Source organism: Callithrix jacchus, chromosome 2, assembly GCF_049354715.1.
Source record: "Callithrix jacchus isolate 240 chromosome 2, calJac240_pri, whole genome shotgun sequence".
NCBI classification, from domain to species: domain Eukaryota; kingdom Metazoa; phylum Chordata; class Mammalia; order Primates; family Cebidae; genus Callithrix; species Callithrix jacchus.
In genome coordinates, this window is record NC_133503.1 from 74,991,026 (window position 1) to 75,009,294 (window position 18,269).

Consider the following 18,269-nt stretch of genomic DNA (forward strand, 5'->3'; position numbering starts at 1 on the left):
CCCTAGTATCTGGGACTACAGGTGTGCACCACCAGACACAGATAATTTTTGTATTTTTATTAGAGTCAGGGGTTTCAGCGTGTTGGCCAGGCTGGCCTCAAACTCTTGACCTCAAGTGATCTGCCTGCCTCAGCCTCCCAAAGTGCTGGGATTACAGGCATCAGCCACTGCACCCAGCTGAAACCTCATTCTGATTGTCATCCTGAAAATAATGTGTCTTTTATTCCTCTGACTGCTTCTTATGCTTTCTCATTATCTTTGGTTTTCAGTGGTTAAATGATAATTTGCCTTTGTGGTTTCCTTTGTATTTATTTTGCTTGAGGTTTCCTTGCCTTGGATATTGGGTTTTCTTTCTTTAGTTTTGTAAAATTTTAGCCAGTATATTTTCAAATATTCCTTCTGCCCTATTTATTATTTTCTCTCCTTCTGAAATTCCAATTACATGTATGTTGGTCCTATTCTCATTGTCCCACAGTTCTTTAATGATTTGTTTAATTTGTTTTTCATCCTTTTTCTCTCTGTGCTTCAGTATGGGCCTTTTTTATTATTGACCTGTGTTTGAATTTATTGATCCCATTTTCTGCTATTTCCAGTCAGCTCTTGATCTTATCAAAGCCCATTAATCCTTTATTTCAAATACTGTGTATATCAGTTCTACTAAAGGCTTGTTCTTCTCTGGAATGTGATTGGCTTGGACATATATTCCTTCATTTCTGCTCCATGGCTTTTAAAAAGATATGAACTTTAGTTTATTTGGCATTTTTTGTTATAATGAGAACAACAATCTTTTTCAAACTTCTGTATTCTAGTTAGAACTAGAATTCTGTGTATGCAATTTTGGATGCCCTATTTTCTTCGAGTGTGTTTGATATTATTGGAAAATTGCAAGTACACAGAACTTCCCCATATTCTTCACCGAAAGACCCCATTCAAGTTTGCCAGCTGCCCTAAAATGTCCTTGATAGAAAGAAAATTCAAACCAGAGCATTTGCTGCACTTAGCTGTCATCTGTCTTCAGCTGACTTTAACTCAAAACAGTGCTTGAGTCTTTCCTTGATCTTTACGTCCTTAATGGTTTTTACAATTACAGGCCACTTATTTCCACTGGGGTTTGTCTGATGTTTCTTCATGAACTTTTGGCAAGAATATTAGTGAAATTATGCCCAGCTCTTTTCCCCGCATATCATCAAGTAGGAATTGAGGTCAACTGGTGACACCACTGGTAATGTTAACTTTGATCACTTAAGTGATATCTGCCAGCTTTCTCTCCTATAAACATGTCCCATTTTTCTTAAAAATTAATAAAATGTATAAAAGTAATAAATATTTTCTGATGAGATACTTTGAGACTATGTAAATCTCTGGTTGTTTCTCTTTCACCCGCTAGTATTAGCATGTCTCGATGGCTTGTACCAGAATTAACTTGTACTATGATTGCCAAGTGAAAACGTTCTAGTTCCATCATTTCTTCTACATTTACAAGTTGAAATGTATTGTAAAGAATTTCTCTTGTCCTCATTTAGTTGTTCACTTTTTAAAAATCAGTGTGGACTCTGGATTACACCGAATGAACAGAAAGCTATTATCCATTACTGTCCTTACTAATTTTCATGCTTAAAACGTCCCAGACTCTGCCAGTAGGAGCTGCTTCAAACTGCCTTCTATGTCCCTTTTGGTCCATCTCATGATTCTTTAAGTGATTCCTTACTTTCTGGTACAACAATATGTTCCAGGCTATTCTTACTCTTTCCCTGCCCCTTCCCTGGAATAAACCATTTTTTCAAAGAGCCTTGGTTCTTTTTAGTGTTGAGCTATATTTAGAAGCAAAGATGTGAATGTTAAATGTGCTTCTAGCTATTGGGTTTTGCTGCTTGTAGATTCTCTCAGAAAGCAGGGATAAGGGCCTGTGTATACACAGACATGCACACATGTTTTTTGAGCTATAAACCATGAGTTCACTTTAATACCTCCAGTCCCAGTCCAACCAGAGTCCATTCTAGCGTTCCCTCTTTTCATATTTGTAATTCTCTTCCATGGTAAACCTAGTTCCCATTATCCTCAATATATTTATTTACTGTCATAATCTCCTGCATATAAAATAACCTCATGCCTCCGCAGAGCCACTGCACCACCCAGCCACCTTCCTGCACCTAAGCCCACCTTGCCACCACCCACCTCAGCTGCCTACCAGAGACTAATAAGACCACCCTCCCTCTTGGTCCCTTTCCTTGTGATGGCTTTGACCCCTACCTGGCTACCACCATGCTCTGCCATCCTCCTCTTTGTTACAACTTTTTGAAGATGAAACATTGTTAGAATCTCCTCTCCTTGGAATAAAAAAAGGCAAAAGTCATTCTTATGTGTTCAGAGTTTAAATCTAAGTATATTATAAAGAATCAAAGATAATTTTGTTTTGGTTAATATGATATGCTCAGAGGAATATTTTGATTTTTAAGATTGTCTAATTTTGCCATGTAAGTAAGACTGAGCCGATACTTAGAATGACTTTTGTCCAAGCTTTAGGTGAAAATACATCAAGGATGGTGGTTGGTAAAGCCCTCACTTTCGGATGCTACCATCTCAGGAGAGTAGGACCAGTCAAACAGGCTTGTCCTGACCAATGCAGATGAGCGATCAGATGACATTATAGGTCAGGACCCACACTGTGGTGGGCCTGCCTAAAGCAAGGCATTGCCTGCTCAGAAGATACTTCAAACTCAACTCAGTCTTTTGATTTCTTTTATCAGAAGTGGCTCAAAAGGAGCTAGTCACTGACCTTGTATTTGTAGCCAGCCACATCTACATATTGAAGAAAGAAAGAGCTCTTGCTAAGGGCTTCTACGTTGGGTTTGGAGGTGGAAGAGAGGGGTGTAGGTTATTGGTAACAAATGTGTCCGTTTCTTTTTTTCTCCATTGTACCCCATTAATAGACTTCTCTTTATTGTTTAAATTCCTGGTGGTAGGAGAGTTTAAACTTGCTTTTAACATGCAGGTGGCCTCAGGAAAATGAAAATCGGCTGTCTGGCAATAACCCAGGCTCCTGGGGTTCTTCTGCAGCAGGAACTGTTCTTGTCTCTTCTCTGAAGGGCTAAATGGTGCTGTGTTGAAAATAATTCCCCTGTATTTACTTCAAAGTGGTGTTTTAATTGTTGGATTCTATTTTATTTATTTATCTATCTATCTATCTATCTATCTATCTATCTATCTATCTATCTATCTATTTTTGAGACAGAGTCTTGCTCTGTCTCCCAGGCTGGAGTGCAATGGCATGATCTCAGCTCACTGCAACCTCTGCCTTCCGGTTTCAAGCGATTCTCCTGCCTCAACCTCCCGAGCAGCTGGGATTACAGGTGCCTGCTACCATGCCCAGCTAATTTTTGTATTTTTAGTAGAGATTGGGTTTCACCATGTTGGCCAGGCTGTTCTTAAACTCCTGACCTCAGGTGATCCACCCACCTTGGCCTCCCAAAGTGCTGAGATTACAGGTGTGAGCTACCATGCCTGGCCTGATTCTATGTTTAAAAGTCATAATCTGACTTCTGCCTCTGGCAATATGGTAGATAAATATTTTTTTAAAATCTGTTTAAACATTGATGTGCTGGTAAGAAAATAAGGACTACCTAGAGGCTAAAAATACAACTGAAATTGGGAATCCAGAGAGGCAAGATCACAGTGAGACTGACTTTACCTTGGGGGCTTTTGCCAAACTAGATGAACTTTGGTTTTGGTTTACCATGACTCAGGGTACCAAGGACAAATCCCAGGGTCTTTACAAGGTGGGCATATGTGGAATGTTCCCACTCCCCAATCCCATATATATATATATATATATATACCTGGGCCCCTCAAGGACTACATCTGCAGTGTAAGGGTGAACAAGAAAGAAAGAAACCCACCCAGTCCCAAGGACTGGCAAGAAAATGTTCTTGTCTCAAATCTTGGCACTGGGTAGAGAGAGAGAAATTTCCTTGATAATTTATAACCATAGGCTTATCTCCACAAAGAATTGTAGCTCATATGTAAACTACCTGAGTAGTGTGAAAATCTCAAACATGAAATTTAATTTAACTGAGAACGGGGGAGTCCTTGGGTGCCTGGCACAATCACGGAGAGCCTATATCCAAACTATATCTCAGGAAAATGTCACAGGTTAATTTCTAGAAAATGTGAGCTCTTTTAAAAAAAATTCAAAACAGTAAGAGGATAGTGCCATGTAAGAACCAACATATCTATAAATAGCAAAATGCCACAGAATATAAAATTTGTATGTTTAATATTTTTAAAAAATTAAAAATATGATTGAGAGATTACACAAATGACCAACTGTCTTTATGAATGACTAAAAATAACTTGTATCAAAATTCAAAACTCAGTGGAAGAGTAGGTTAGAAATAGCTGAAGAGGCAATTTAAGAGCTGAAAGATGGATTTGAAAAAATTATACAGAATACAACATAGAGAAACCAAAGATAGGAAATATGAAAGAGACTTAAATAGAATGAAATCCTGTGGCATATGTCTAATTAGAATACCTGGGAAGGAAGGAGAGAAATAATGGAATAGTGATACCATTTAACAGAAGATGGGTAAGAGTGTTCAAGAAGTGATGAAAGACACAAATCCTCACTTTCAGGAAACTGATGAATTATAAGCAGAATAAATGCAAATAAATTTGTGTATTTGCATCACAGCCAAACTGTAGAAAACCAGAGAAGATGTTAAAATTATGCCAACATCAAAATTGGGTTATCTACAAGGGAATGAAAAGGCTATCAGGTAACATCTCAACAAAGCCAGAGGGCAGGGGAACAAATGTTTATCAAGTTGAAAGAAAAAGTAAATACATGAACGTAAGAATAATTACACAGCATAAACAGCTCTTTAAAATTAGGATAAAATAGACATTTTAGATGAACATAACAGAGAATTGGAGGTATAAGAAGGAATTATGAGGAATAAAAATAGACTCAATATACAGTATTGTCATATAGTTAGGTCAGAAATGAAGTGATTGGAGTTCATTTGTTCTAGGTTCTTCATGGGGAGGGTTAAAGTATTGATTATAGACTTTAGCTTAATTATACATTTTAAATTTTGAAATAAACAGTAGAAGAGTAAAAGAGTAATTTTTATGTGAGTAGAAGAAGAAAATCAGGTGAAGTATCTGATTCAAAACAAGGAAACAAAAGAGAGAGAGCCACAGAAAAAGGCAAAGCAACAGTCTAATAGAAACTAAATAAATAACATGTTCATGTGAGGGAACTATAAGGAAAATGAATGAATTACCAGTATATGCAGATATGGGTGTAACTAAATATAGTGTGAGAGCAAAAGAAGAAAGTCTCAGATGAGTACATAGAGTATGATTTATTTATATAAAGTTCAAAACCATATAAAACAGCATACTGCATAGAAATACAAAGGTAAGATAAAGCAAAAGAATGATAAACACAAAATTCAAACTAATGCCTATCTCTGAATGGGAATGAGGGAATAGAATTGGAGAGGGACAAATGGGAAAATTCCAAATGAAAAACACTGTTCTTTTTCTTTTAATAAATGGATTTGTCCATGTTCATTGTATGATAATGCTTATGCCATCCACAGAGTGGATAAGTGTTCTTTTCTGTCTACTTATTACTTAATAGAAATAATTTAAACATTTATAGTTATTTGAATTTGATTTTTATGTGGTGTGAAATAGGTTTCCAATGTTGTTTCATTCCAGGTGGATAGCAGGTTACCCCAGCGCCATCTATCAGACAGCTATCATTTTCCCATTGAAATGGTAACTCTTGTTATGCATCTAATTTTCATATACATTGGGATTTATTTCTGGATGCTGTTTTCTATTTTATCGCCAAATCTGCAGTCATCGATTTGTCTATTCCTAGGTCGATCTTACATTGATTTTATCACAGCAGCTTTCTGGCTCGAATGTTCCAGTATCTGGAAAGGCACATCCCCCTGCACTACTCTTTCTCTTATTTTCTTTGTTATCTGGGGCATTTATTACTTCAAGTGAACTTTTTAAGATCATTTAATCCAGGTCCAAAATGGTTGCATTAAATTTGTATTTTTATGAGAATGTCTTCCTACTTACAAATAAGAAATGTTCCAATCTTATTTTATGACCTTCAATAGGGTTTTATTATAGTCTTTTTTTTATATAGGTCCTGTGGCTTTCTTGTCAAATTTGTTTATTAATATTTTATGGTTTTTACCATTATTATGAGTAGATGGTTTTTTCCCTTTTTCACTTCTAATTATTTATTGCTACTGTTGAAAGGGATGATTAATTTTGGCATGTTTATCATCTGTCCAACTAGTTCATCATAATTCTCTTACAATTTTAATATTTTTTCACTGGAGTCTCTTGGATTTCTAAGTATACAGAAACATAATCAGCAAAAGGAGGTTATTGTTAGCTGTCTTTCTTTTCCAAATGTTAATGATTATTTCATTTTCTTTTCTTATTATACTTCCTTTATGAATAAGAACGGTGATAATGAATACCCTGTCTGGCTCCTGATTTTAATTGGAAACACTTAGTGATAGGCGATTTAAGAAGTTTTCTTCTATTTCTTTGTCCTTAAAGTTTTAAATGGAATTATCACTGTATTTTAAGACTTTATTTCTATTTTCACTGTAGGTTTTGAGATATATCTTCTACTTGACCTTGGAAGACTGGAGTCTTAATAGTGACCATTCTCTCCTTACATTGCCCTAATTTTCTTAACCTTGGAAGTCTTGAAGTCTTAATAGTGACCCTTATCTCCTTACATTCTTTCCTTCAATTCTCCTGATTTTCTTGTTGGCTCAAAAATTATAGTTTCCTCAAAGACCCTCTTTGTGCTGTGCTTGATTCTCATGACATTTCGGTATTTCGTTGTCACTGTTTAAGGTGTCACCCTCCCCTGCAGTAGCTGTAATTCTGGTCATTCTTTCAGGGACTGGACCTCCCAGTGTATATGGTTCTTTCCCATCACCTGTTTGAAGGCATCACTGAAGAACCTTAAGGCAGTAGTGGTCTCATAAAAAGTACCCGATAGGGAAATCACTGACCCTGTGAACTTCTCGTAGTTGACAGGTTGTCAGGCCCCAGTGGAGACCCCTGGTCTCCATGTGCTCTCCTGAACTCAGGGGTAGAGCAGACCAGCCCACCCTTGCGTTCAGGAAAGCCAGCCTCCCCAAACCCTCAGGCCCACCTGCCAGAGGCTTCAGCAGCTGGTTGGCTTAGTTGAGCCAGGGGGTTGAAGTTGAGAATAGATGAAATAAAATTGTCCAATATTGTTACTAAGCTTTGTCTTGATATTATCCAGTGCATGTTTTTATGGCTGAAAATCCCATTGAGAGACAAGGGCAGATCTTTGAGAGTAGAAATTGAAATGCTCCTGATTAGAAAATGGTAGATTTTTGTGCCATATTAGACATTTTAATTGAGCCCCCATTTTTTCATTATAAGTAGAATGAAGGAGAAGAGCATGTTATTACTGTGAGACACATCTATGACAAGTGATCCAAGCAAGGCAAGGTGCAGACCAGGGCAGTCCTTGTATGGCAGGTTAAAGGGCCTTGGAAGAATTTAGCTCCCCATCTGTGCTGGCAAGTCTCCAAGGATAAAGTGACAAGGAGCATCAAGGCAGCTTACAGAGTTACTCCACAGTGATTCTTGAAATAATTGGAGGCAGGCTGGGGTGTCATGGCCTTGACTCATTAGTTGGTAGAAAAGCAGGAAAGAACCCATGTAGTGGCGCATCAGCAAGATGGTGCAGACCCATGGAGAGCAGCAACATCTGGTCCCCTCAGCTCCAAGGTGGAGGGAGCCCAGAGGAGCTGAAGAAAGTGACAAAGGAGCTAAGTACCTGAAGGAAAAATGAGGGCTGGTGACAGGAAGGAAGACAGATTCGAGCTGAGGAGGCTTTAGGCAAAGAAAAGGAACTTGGGGGTAGGAATATATTTGGAGGAAGTGTTCTAAAACAAAGCCATTTTGTAAAAGAAACTCTCCCAAGGGCAGAAATCCTATCGTACTTGACATTTTTATGCAGCTTTCCTTCCCAAGAAGGTCTCCAAAATAACCCTTCAAAAGCCAGTTGAGATCACTTCACAGGACAAATAGAGGGAAAAGACAAAGATTTGTGCAGTCTTATTATGGCCAAAAGACATCCAAGTTAAAACACGGGCTCTGATGTACATCCGAAATTCACAGATGTGGGATGATTTTTCCAATCTCAGGGATCGCTATACAGCCCTCTCATGAGGAAACTGCGACTCACACATGAAAGAGATACAACTAGTAGATCCCAGGTCACTATTCTCCCACTGAGGGCTTTCTACATTCTCCAGTCTTTCCACTCAATCTGTGACCGTGTCCATTTCTGTAACACCATTGATTGACTATTCAGCTCGCTATCCTGCCAATCTTGGGTCTCAGCTGTGTCTTCACTGCATTCAGTTTTTCACCCACCGTTTCCTGCAGCCCACTCTATGCCAGACCTGGTGTTGAGCTCTGAACGTAAGAGAAGTGGAGCCTGGTCCCAGCCCTGAAACCACAAACACTGCTGGACGTCCAGCCTGGAGCTCTGAGCAGCTATGAAGGCATGGCTGGGGCACTGCCCTAGGGCCTACTGTTCTTTCTGAGGAACCACAGGAGCAGGAACTCAGGCCAGCAGCCTGGCAGCCTCCTTTAGGTGGAGGAGGCCTGGGAAGCCTGGGGGAAAGCTCTGGAAACAGTGAGTCAGGTAGCTTCACTGTTGTCACACATAGTAGACGGGGAAATGACACACAGTGCAACGGGTTCCCAGAACTAGGAGAAACCATAGGACTTGTCTGTAGCAGGTGAGCCTGAGAGGTTTGCAAGATAGGCTGGCATCGGGCCCAGGTTGGGGCTGCCTTTGAAATGGAGTTTTGGTGTTTCCCAGGTGACTACCTGACACTGCCCACTGCCCTTAGGTATTGAGTGGAGCCTGCAGTTTGTGCTGTGAGTTGGTTCTAGCCACTTTGCCCTGAGAATGTATCATTTCCGACTCCCCCAACTGGGAAGCTGGGCAGAGTTTAATAAGGGTCCAGTAAAGGCCTTGATGCAAGGGACATTGCAAGGGAAGCATTTTCTTGGGATATTTTGAAGCATACTATTTTGCATCTGCCTTTTTAAAAACCATCCAATACCTTCAATGTAAAGATGATCACCTTTCCATGAAGGCTGGCCTCCTGAAGACACTGGTATGCACTTGAATCAGTAAAACCAAATGGCTACTTCTTTTCCAGTTCTACTTATTCAGTCCGTCACCAAATCAGAGTGTCTGAATTGAGCACTTACTAAATGCCAAGCTCTCTACATGAATTATCTCATGTAATCCTCAAAGCCATCCTGAAAGGGCCAGACCACTGTTACCCTCACTTTTATGTAGGGAAAAGAAGGTGGAGCCTTGCCTGGGGTCACAGCTATCAACTGTCAAGGAGCCCAGGACTGGGTGGATTCCAAGGTTTTACTGTGTTATTTGAGACCCTGCAGGATTACAGGGGCGCTGTGGGAAGTTCTGTTGCAGCACCCACCCCCCCACACACACACCCCGCCCCACAGTGAAGAGGGGCTACATTCTCAGCTCCCACCGAAGCAGCCTGTCCTCTGCTTCCAGCCCCTTCTCCCTCTGCTCCACCAGGAGAGAGTTCACTCTGTCTCAATAAGTCTCAGATAAGTGGCTCACGGCCTCATGTTCCTCCTTTTCTGGGGTCTTTTTTTGTGAGGCTGGGGGCGCTAAAGAAAGATGCCCCAGGCAGAAGAAAGAGATGGGAGTCCTTGGCAGCTCCCTCGGGTGAGTATTGAGAAAATTATCCAAAACTTGGGAATGAGGCAAAGGAAGGGTGGCAAGTTCTCCCTCTGGGACCTTATTTATGAGACCGGCCCAAGGATGATTTACTGATCCAGGCGAGGGGGTTACATCTTTGTTCAACTCATAATTTACCACTGATTAAAGGCCCAGACTGTGCAGTGTGACATGTTAACTTGCACATTTGTTCCCAATTAAAATGTACATAATTCTTTAGGGTGGAAAAGAGAACCCAAAAGGTTGTGATTTTCTTTTTTTTAATTTTTTTTGAGACAAAGTCTCACTCTGTTGCGAGGCTGGAGTGCAGTGACATGATCTCAACTCACTGCAACCTCCGCCTCCAGGGTTCAAGTGATTCTCCTGCCTCAGCCTCCCAAGTAGCTGGGACTACAGGCACACGCCACCATGCCCAGCTAATTTTTGTATTCTTAGTAGAGACGGGGTTTCATGATGTTGGCCAGGATGGTCTCGATCTCTTAACCTCGTGATCTGCCTGCCTCAGCCTCCCAAAGTGCTGGGATTACAGATGTGAGGTACTGTGCCCAGCCAAGATTGTGGTTTTCTTACCTGCAGGTCACTCACCTACTGTATGCCTAGCCTAGGCATCTCATTGCAGTCGTCTTTCTCCAGTGCTCATATGGCTCTTCAAGTCCTCCTCTACACCAGCATCCCACCGTGGGCTCTCTCATTAAGAAGGCTTTAACACATGCTCACTTTAGATTATCATGACAGTCACATTTTTAGTTTTTGAAAAGTATGCTTTAGCACTTGCGTTTGGTGTTTGATCTTCATCTGTGACCAGAAATAACACCTCCAAAAGCCGTGCCCAGGGACATTGGACAATATGTGGAAACCTATTTGTGCTTTGGTTTGATACAAATTGGTTAGAGAGAAACTCTTTCGGCAGAATTGAGAGGCCTCCTGATGGATGAAAGGTGTTCCTTCTCTCTTCTTGTTCCAGGCATTTCTGACTTTGAAGTCAATTTGTCAGACCTCAGGTTAGGATCTGTAAACATTATGCATGACAGGCTGCATTACCTTCCAGCAACGCATAACCATGTGTTTCTGTTGAGCTTTGGGACTTGGAGAATTTGGTCAAGTCTTTCAGAACTGGTCAAACTTCTGCTTTCATCAACTGCACAAGAGCCTCAACGTACAGGCTGTGCTCATCAGTTGATTTTGAGATCATCTTTGACCACTGAGAGTACATCATATCTGCGCAGTGGTCACCTGTCCAGTTTCAGGCAAAATGGCAGGAGTGGAGACAGGGAGGTGATGAAGCTGAAAACATCATAGTGGGAGGCAGGGGGCTTAATGACCCGGTGACTGTGCATGACAGGGAGTGGGTTTTGGCCTGTGATGTTGACAGATCCAAGCAGGGCTTCCTTCTGCAGCCCTACAAACCTCCAGCCCTTGGAGAAGTTGCTACCTAGGGCTCTAAGCTCTGTGTCCCTGAGGTGTGTGAGCAGCAGCCATGCTACAGGCAGGGTTGCTGATGTGTGGATGTATTCTGATGTTGGAGAAACTCACACTGTGGACATCTACATCCTCCTGGCATGAGTTCCTTGAAACAGGGACCATATCGCCAGCTGAGCAGATTGTCCCAAGTTTGAGGGATTTTGAGTGAGACTGATGCAAAGCCAGTATCTACCACCTACCTGCTGTCTAACCATAGGCAAATCACTTCTTGACTCATGTTTCCTGATCTGTAAAATGGGCATATATTCATGCCACAAATATGTGCTGAGAAGGGCCTGTGTGTCCACTTTATAAAGCTTTGAGGAGGTTTAAATGAGCATCACATGAGCTTATAGATTCTAAGAGTTTAGCATGGTGCCTGGTGGGCAAGCCTCAGTAAATAGTAGTCACTTTAAACATGGCCTTCTCTGGCTGGGTGTTAACATATACATGTCCTTGGGAGGAATCACAGATTCTCTTCGCAACCCTTAAGTGTAAATGAGGCGTTACAGGGTGGAGATGGACCTGAAGCAGCCCCAGCATCCAGGGCATCTAAGAGTGTAGAGACCCTCACCAAAGTGGCCTGTGGTCGGAGCTCAGAGAGGGCTGCTCTCTTCCCATCAGCAGCCCTAAAGGGTGCCAAGAGTTCTCTGGCCTCTAAGATTGTGGGAGGATAGATCTCTTTCAGCTGGGAGGGGGAGTGGTGGGGTGATGGGACCTCACCCCACTTTCCAGGTGAGACAGTTGGGCAAGGTGAAACTTTAAACCTTCCTCACTGCTCCCTGCAGACTGAGTCTGCCTGGTGATGTTGATGTTGGAGCAGGGCTTTAGGAGCCAGGCCTCTTCTTATACCAGGCCTCCTTGCCCTGCATGCCAGGTTCCAGAGCACCCCAGGGTGCTCCACTCTCTCCTTCCCCGGGTCTCTGCCATCTTCACCATCAGGTCTCAGGACTAATCTCACTTCCTCAGAGAGCCTTCCCTGACCACTGGAATAAAGTGTGCCTGCTGCACCCTGGTTATTTCCTTCCTAGCATTGAACACCATCTACATTTGTCTTGTTTTTATGTTTGCCAGTTCACCCTCTTGTGTGTCTTCCAACACTGTGATGCTAGTGCGCTGAGGACAGGATCCTATTCTGTCTAAATCCCCAGGCATCTGGGGCCAGGACTGGCGCATAGCAGGTGCTCAGTAAATATCTGTTGGATGGATAGACGGGTGAGGACCTGGCAGGCAGGCACTCCTGAAGTTCTCTGTTGTTACCACCCACCCTGTGTTAGGGTAGACATGGCATAGGACTGGAATGTGGGCCTCTGCCTGGTTCTCACACAAACCTGAATTCTGCAGCTGCATACCAGGCACTTGGGTGGTTTCCGCAATGAGAGAGTCAACACTGACAGGCACTCTCTGTCCCTAGACCACCTTGGCATGTGTGGGAATATAAGTTGTCTTAACATGGGAAGACTACTGGGACCATCACCTCCAATCCCTATATGCACACCCCACATATCTGCACATGTCTACATGCACATGGCTCTTCCACAGGCAAACCTCAGCTCTGGGTCTTTAAGAAACACAACCATGACCCCAGGTGAGGGCTGCTGCTCCCCTGTGTGATGGTATATCAATACATGGAGGATAAAGCTTACAAGTCCATGTGTAAGGGGCTGTATCTGCTCACAGGCAGGCACTTGGCTCCTGGACAAGTACCTCTGTGTACAGAAGCTGGAGACAGCTGATGTGCTGGGCCAGGGTTCATGGCAGGTGGCAGATGAGGGCCTTGAGGTTCTTGGTGCTGTACACACTGCCTTTGGTCTTTTGCATTCACGCCCTGCTCTTTCCAGACAGGTTCGGGCTTTCCAGTGAGCGGCCTCCTCAGAGCCAAGCCATCACCTCATTGAGGCTGCAGAGTGAATTGGGGTGAGGTTGTGGAATCCAGTGCTAGGTCCTTTGTGAGGAGGCCTCAGCAGAACCTCTGGCTGAGATCAGAGCGGGAAGCTCCCAAGGCCCTGTCAGGAGAGATGGGGCTCTCATCAATAGTCAAGCTGGAGATAAGGTCTTAGACATGGAAAAGCTGCTTTGAGAAGAACATGCCAGCAGGTCGTTGGCATCCAAGAGTGGAAGAGCTCGTGGGTTTTCCCTCACTGCCACTGGGGGCACTATCCCTGAGAAGGGAGCACTCGTTACTTTTCTTTGGGCCTAGGTTACGGTTACAGAGACTGAGTCAGAGTTTGGAAGCAAAATTGCCCAGCTGTCTGTGCTCTTGGTTGTGGCTGGCTGTGGGGAAACAGCGGAGGGGCTTCCTGCTGCCGGTGGATGTAGACCCACTCTCTCTGGGGCCGGTCTCAGGACTCAGGCTCCTTCTATGCTCTTCACCGGGGTCTCCACAGAGACTTTGCTTCTGTTTCTTCAAAATGGGCAATTAGTGGGTTCCATCCTATCTGCATGGGAAGGTTATTAAAACAGTAATGCCATGGCAGTGCTCTGTGTCCTGGCCCTGTCTTTGGAGAGAAACAAAGGCTGATATTTTCAGAGCTGTGTTAGTTCTTCTAGTAGCCGCCAGCACTTTCAAGGCAAGGGGCTTGCCTTCCACAACCGGTCAGTGACACCACCTGTACCTATGCTCCTGTTCCCAGTTCATGGCAGTCCTGGGTCTGTGACATTCTTACTGGGAATCATTATTCAGATCACAGAGGGAGTCTTTAGCACCAACTGGTACCAATAGACTTGCTTCTCCTGCCTCCATAATGTTAATGTAACAATTCCCATTTCTGACCATGTTCAGTAAATTTAATTCACGTTGAAAAGCAGCTTATTTGGTGAGATGGTCAGTTTTGAACCTGAGTAAACGGCTTTCTTAATGACTGTAAATTAAGCACATTGTACTTTCCATGCATCACGGTTGTCCTCACAAGCACTACAGGCAGCTGCTGGTAGTCTCACTTGGTTACCTTTCCCATTACTGTTTTATCATCATTGTGGTAGGAGTGGGGAATTCATTCTGTTTTAATCACAAGGAGGAAGTGGTAACAAGGGGCTTGTCTAACGAGGAGCCCACCCCTGGGGTACTCTCAGCCTTCCGTGAGGCCTGCCATCAGCGGCCTTTGTGAAGGACATATGCAGGGTTTTCATGCTACTTTTGTCTTAATTGCAAGTAATCAGGAATCAAATATTTGCTGACAGCCAACTTCCATGTCAGGGAGAACATGAGTGTTCTTGACAACTCCAGCGGCTACTCCAGACAACTCCAAGGTTGGTGCCGTGTTTCCTTAACACTGACCCCTCAGAGTGCAGCCTGCAGGGAAGGCCACGGGAGCCCCCCACAGTAAGCCAAGCAAATATGGATGCCTGCTGAGAGGTGCTCACTACCATCTGGACACACAGCTTTCAAAGGAGAGGGTTGGGGAAAGTAGCTTCCTCCCCACCCCACCCCATGACCTGGCTTTGGTTTGACTCCTGGGCTGGGGTATGTGGTCTTGAAGCCCTTTTCAGCTCTGCTTCTCCAGGATTTCAGTTCTCTTTACTCCAAAGGCCCACCTCCACAGACATCCGTCTTCCCTTCATACCTCCATCCTTCCACTTCCCTCCTGCCCCCTTGGAGAAGACAAGGGAAAATGTACCCCCACAGGGTCAAACATGTGTGAGACTCCACCACCCTCCCCATCCAAGCCCCTAACCTGGCTTCTGAACTCAGTTTCTGCAAATGTCTGCATTTCTTAAAAACTGAGTATTCTGGGGCCTTATGAGGACAAAGGTCTGGCACTTGCGGGGCCTCCTGAGGCCCGAGCAGGGTGAGCACTTTACGGTAGGAGGATTCAGAGAGGGACACTTGGACTTGGGCTGGTAGCAAGCACCTCATAGTGGAAATGCCCTCAAGGGTACCTTGGAGCTGGTTTAGCCAAGGGAGAGAGCAGTGCGGGCCAAGGCATACTCCCCGAAGCAGGCTCAGAGAGACCAGGGCACAGAGACTTTGCCTCTGTTTCTTCAAAATGGGCAATTAGTGGGTTCCATCCTATCTGCATGGGAAGGTTATTGAAACAGTGATCCCATGGCAGTGCTCTGCATCCTGGCTCTGTCTTGGGAGAGAAACAAAGGCTGATATTTCCAGAGCTGTGTTAGTTCTTCTAGTAGCCGCCAGCACTTTCTAGGGTAACCCATTTTCCAACAACCCAGGAGAAGCACACTAATCAAACATGCTCCGTGGCAAAGTTGCCATAAACACTGGATGTTGGGGGCCTCCAGCCCAGAACCTCCCTGCCAGGCACCTGCCTGCCTTCCACCTCCTTCCCTCCCTGCCACCATCAACCTTGACAGGAAGGCATGCAGAGGAGCTCCTGAATGCCACTGGGCCTTCACGGTGACATGCCAACAATTAGCAAAGTGGATAAAAGAGATTCCTGTCCGCTTAGGATCTGTACTTTACACTGCTCAGAGATATTTGACCTTCTAGATTATTATGATTCAAGGAAAAGTCAATACTTCTTAGCTTGCCAAGGCTGGAGGAATTTAAATGAATTATTGAATCAAGCAGTTAATCTGCCGATAACGGATTTTTTTTCCTTTCAAATCTATAATGATGAAAAGCAGACTTAACCAAAAACAAGAAAAAGAAGACTTTTTTCTTTTCTTTTTTTTTTTTCTTCTTTTTTGCTTAGACATTTTAATCCCATGGGTAGGAGCTGGGGCTAAAAGGTTTGGTCATGCTTACTAGGGCTGTTCTTTCTTGCTGAGTATTTTGACAGAGATTTAACTAACACTTAAAGCAACATCTTTTGAGGCCATAAAATCTGTATTCACATTTCAGTTGTCTTTTGGTGTCCCTGTGTAATTCTCAACTTTCCATCTGTACATTCAATGACATATGGCAATTTTCTCATTTCTAGACTCCCAGAATGCAGTGTGATGTTGGTGATAGAGGCCTGTTTGGCCTTTCGCTTAAATGTGCCCTTTCCAGCTGCCCTGCCCTCTTTGGTGTGTGAGCTCTGGGTGCTGCTGCCTGAGATGACTATGGGTGTGTGTAGTGTAGGGGACACTCAAGCAATGTGGCAGCTGCCATTTCCAGGGGCTCAGCCTTCTTGCCTGTGATTGCAACATTATGCTAGAAATGACTAAGCAATGGGGAAAGGCTGCTGGTAGCTCCCTTGATGATGTGTGTCATGGAGAACCGCATTCTCCCCCAAGGAAATGACCAGCCTCTGGTATCCCTACCTAGGCTACCTCTACCCACATCCTGAACAATTAGAGCATGACTTTCTTCTAATGCCACACTTCCTCCCTAGACTCTGCAGTAGCTCCCTAGTGCCTACATAGTGTACATAAATGTCTCTGCTTGGCTTTCCAAGTCTCCCAGAAATCACACCTTGCCACTCCCCCGACCCCACCCTGTACAAACTCCTTCTCACATCTAGTCTTCTACCTGAGACCTGCAAATGCCTCCCACAGGGCAGCTGGGAGAATCTTGGCTCAAGCCTGCTGTATCTCTGGGAAAGCCCTCCTCTCCTTTCCAGGGCCCACTGGCACATCACCCCCTCCATGATCTCCGCCACTCCCATGTACTTCTCCCAAACTTAGCCCCCTGGCTCCCATGCTCTTTGCCTGATCTGCATACATGTCACCACCTTACAGAATGACAGAGTCAGAAAGAGGGAAAGGCATGCCTTGTCCATCTTTGAGATCCCTAAGGTGCCTAATACACAGCCTGGTCCAAAGTCATGACTTAGTAATGGAAAAGAAGGAAAGAAGGAAAAGGTGTTGTGGATGGGCGGGGGCACTTCTTTAAAAAGTCATTGATTTTAATAGGCCTCTAGTCCAGGAGGCTGACTGTGAGCCTGGCAGCAGTGGTAGCAGGCTTTGTCCTTCGGTGTCAGGTGCTTCTTTGTGAGCATAGAATGGCTGGGTATTTTCATTTTCAACTGGAAGCAGGAAAAGTCAGCCTAAGAAAGAAGCAAGAGTTACTCAAAAGTCCCTAGCTGGGTCCTAGGATGGGCAGCTGTTGTATCTCAGATGTTCAGAGTGAGTCAGCCATGAAACCCATGCTCTGCACAGCAGGACCTCCTTCTTGGCACCAATGGCCACCTCATGGAGGGACAGGGACCCCCTGGGAGACTCCAAGCCCTGAGGCCCCACCTCGAACAGCTTGACTTCCCAGGCAAATGGAGCCTGTGCTCATAAGTCACAAAGGAAGCCCTTGACCCCAGACCCTCTGACTGTTTGCAGCTGACCCTCTGTGTTTGTGTGTCTGGCAGGGCTTTCTGGACACAACAGGCTGCTGGCCTCCTGCGGGAAGAAGTTCTGCAGCCGAGGGAGCCGGTGCGTGCTCAGCAGGAAGACAGGGCAACCCGAATGCCAGTGCCTGGAGGCTTGCAGGCCCAGCTACGTGCCTGTGTGTGGCTCTGATGGGAGGTTTTATGAAAACCACTGCAAGCTCCACCAGGCCGCTTGCCTTCTGGGAAAGAGGATCACCGCCATCCACAGCAAGGACTGTTTCCTCAAAGGTAGGAACAGGACCCTTGCCGCATGGTTTTGGGTTTTGTAATGGATCTTCTAATGCCTTTTTGACAAATGACCTGGGTACTGAGTCTACAACTTACATATGTATAGGAAATAAAGACTAAGGCTGGTGTGTGACAAAATGGCAGCAGTGGCATTCTGGTGATGCATGTTCTGCCTGTGTCCCACCTCCAGAGACCCCCATCCTTAGAGGAAGCTCCTTGTAAGTAGAATCCAGACAGGTCAAATTAAACCCTGGATGTATAGGTTCATTAGGAACCAGACAACAGGGCACTACCCAGGTCTCCACATAGAATGGGCCTTTGCAAGGTTGTGACAAGAACCATGTTTGCCCCTCTGCACAGAGCCCCATGAATCAGGGGGCTGTGCTGTGCATAGAATATGGTCAGGCAGACACAAGCACAATGGCTCCCAGCATGGCAAGGACACAAACTCTGGCCCAGAACAGTTGTTCATGGGAAAGCATTTCATGTCT

General features: G+C 44.2%; 1 protein-coding gene across 6 annotated transcripts in view; it reads left to right on the top strand.

Moving 5' to 3' along the window:
- Positions 1-18,269, top strand: part of FSTL4 (follistatin like 4) — a 430,768-nt gene that overhangs the window by 198,496 nt on the left and 214,003 nt on the right. For 5 of the 6 annotated variants that reach the window (XM_054251984.2, XM_054251985.2, XM_002744592.6 and 2 more), the window contains one exon: positions 17,530-17,778. The exons of the other annotated variant lie outside the window; for it this stretch is intronic. In XM_054251984.2, coding sequence (XP_054107959.1) covers positions 17,530-17,778 — 249 coding nt within the window. The remainder of the gene's footprint in view (positions 1-17,529; positions 17,779-18,269) is intronic. 6 annotated transcript variants of the gene reach the window in all.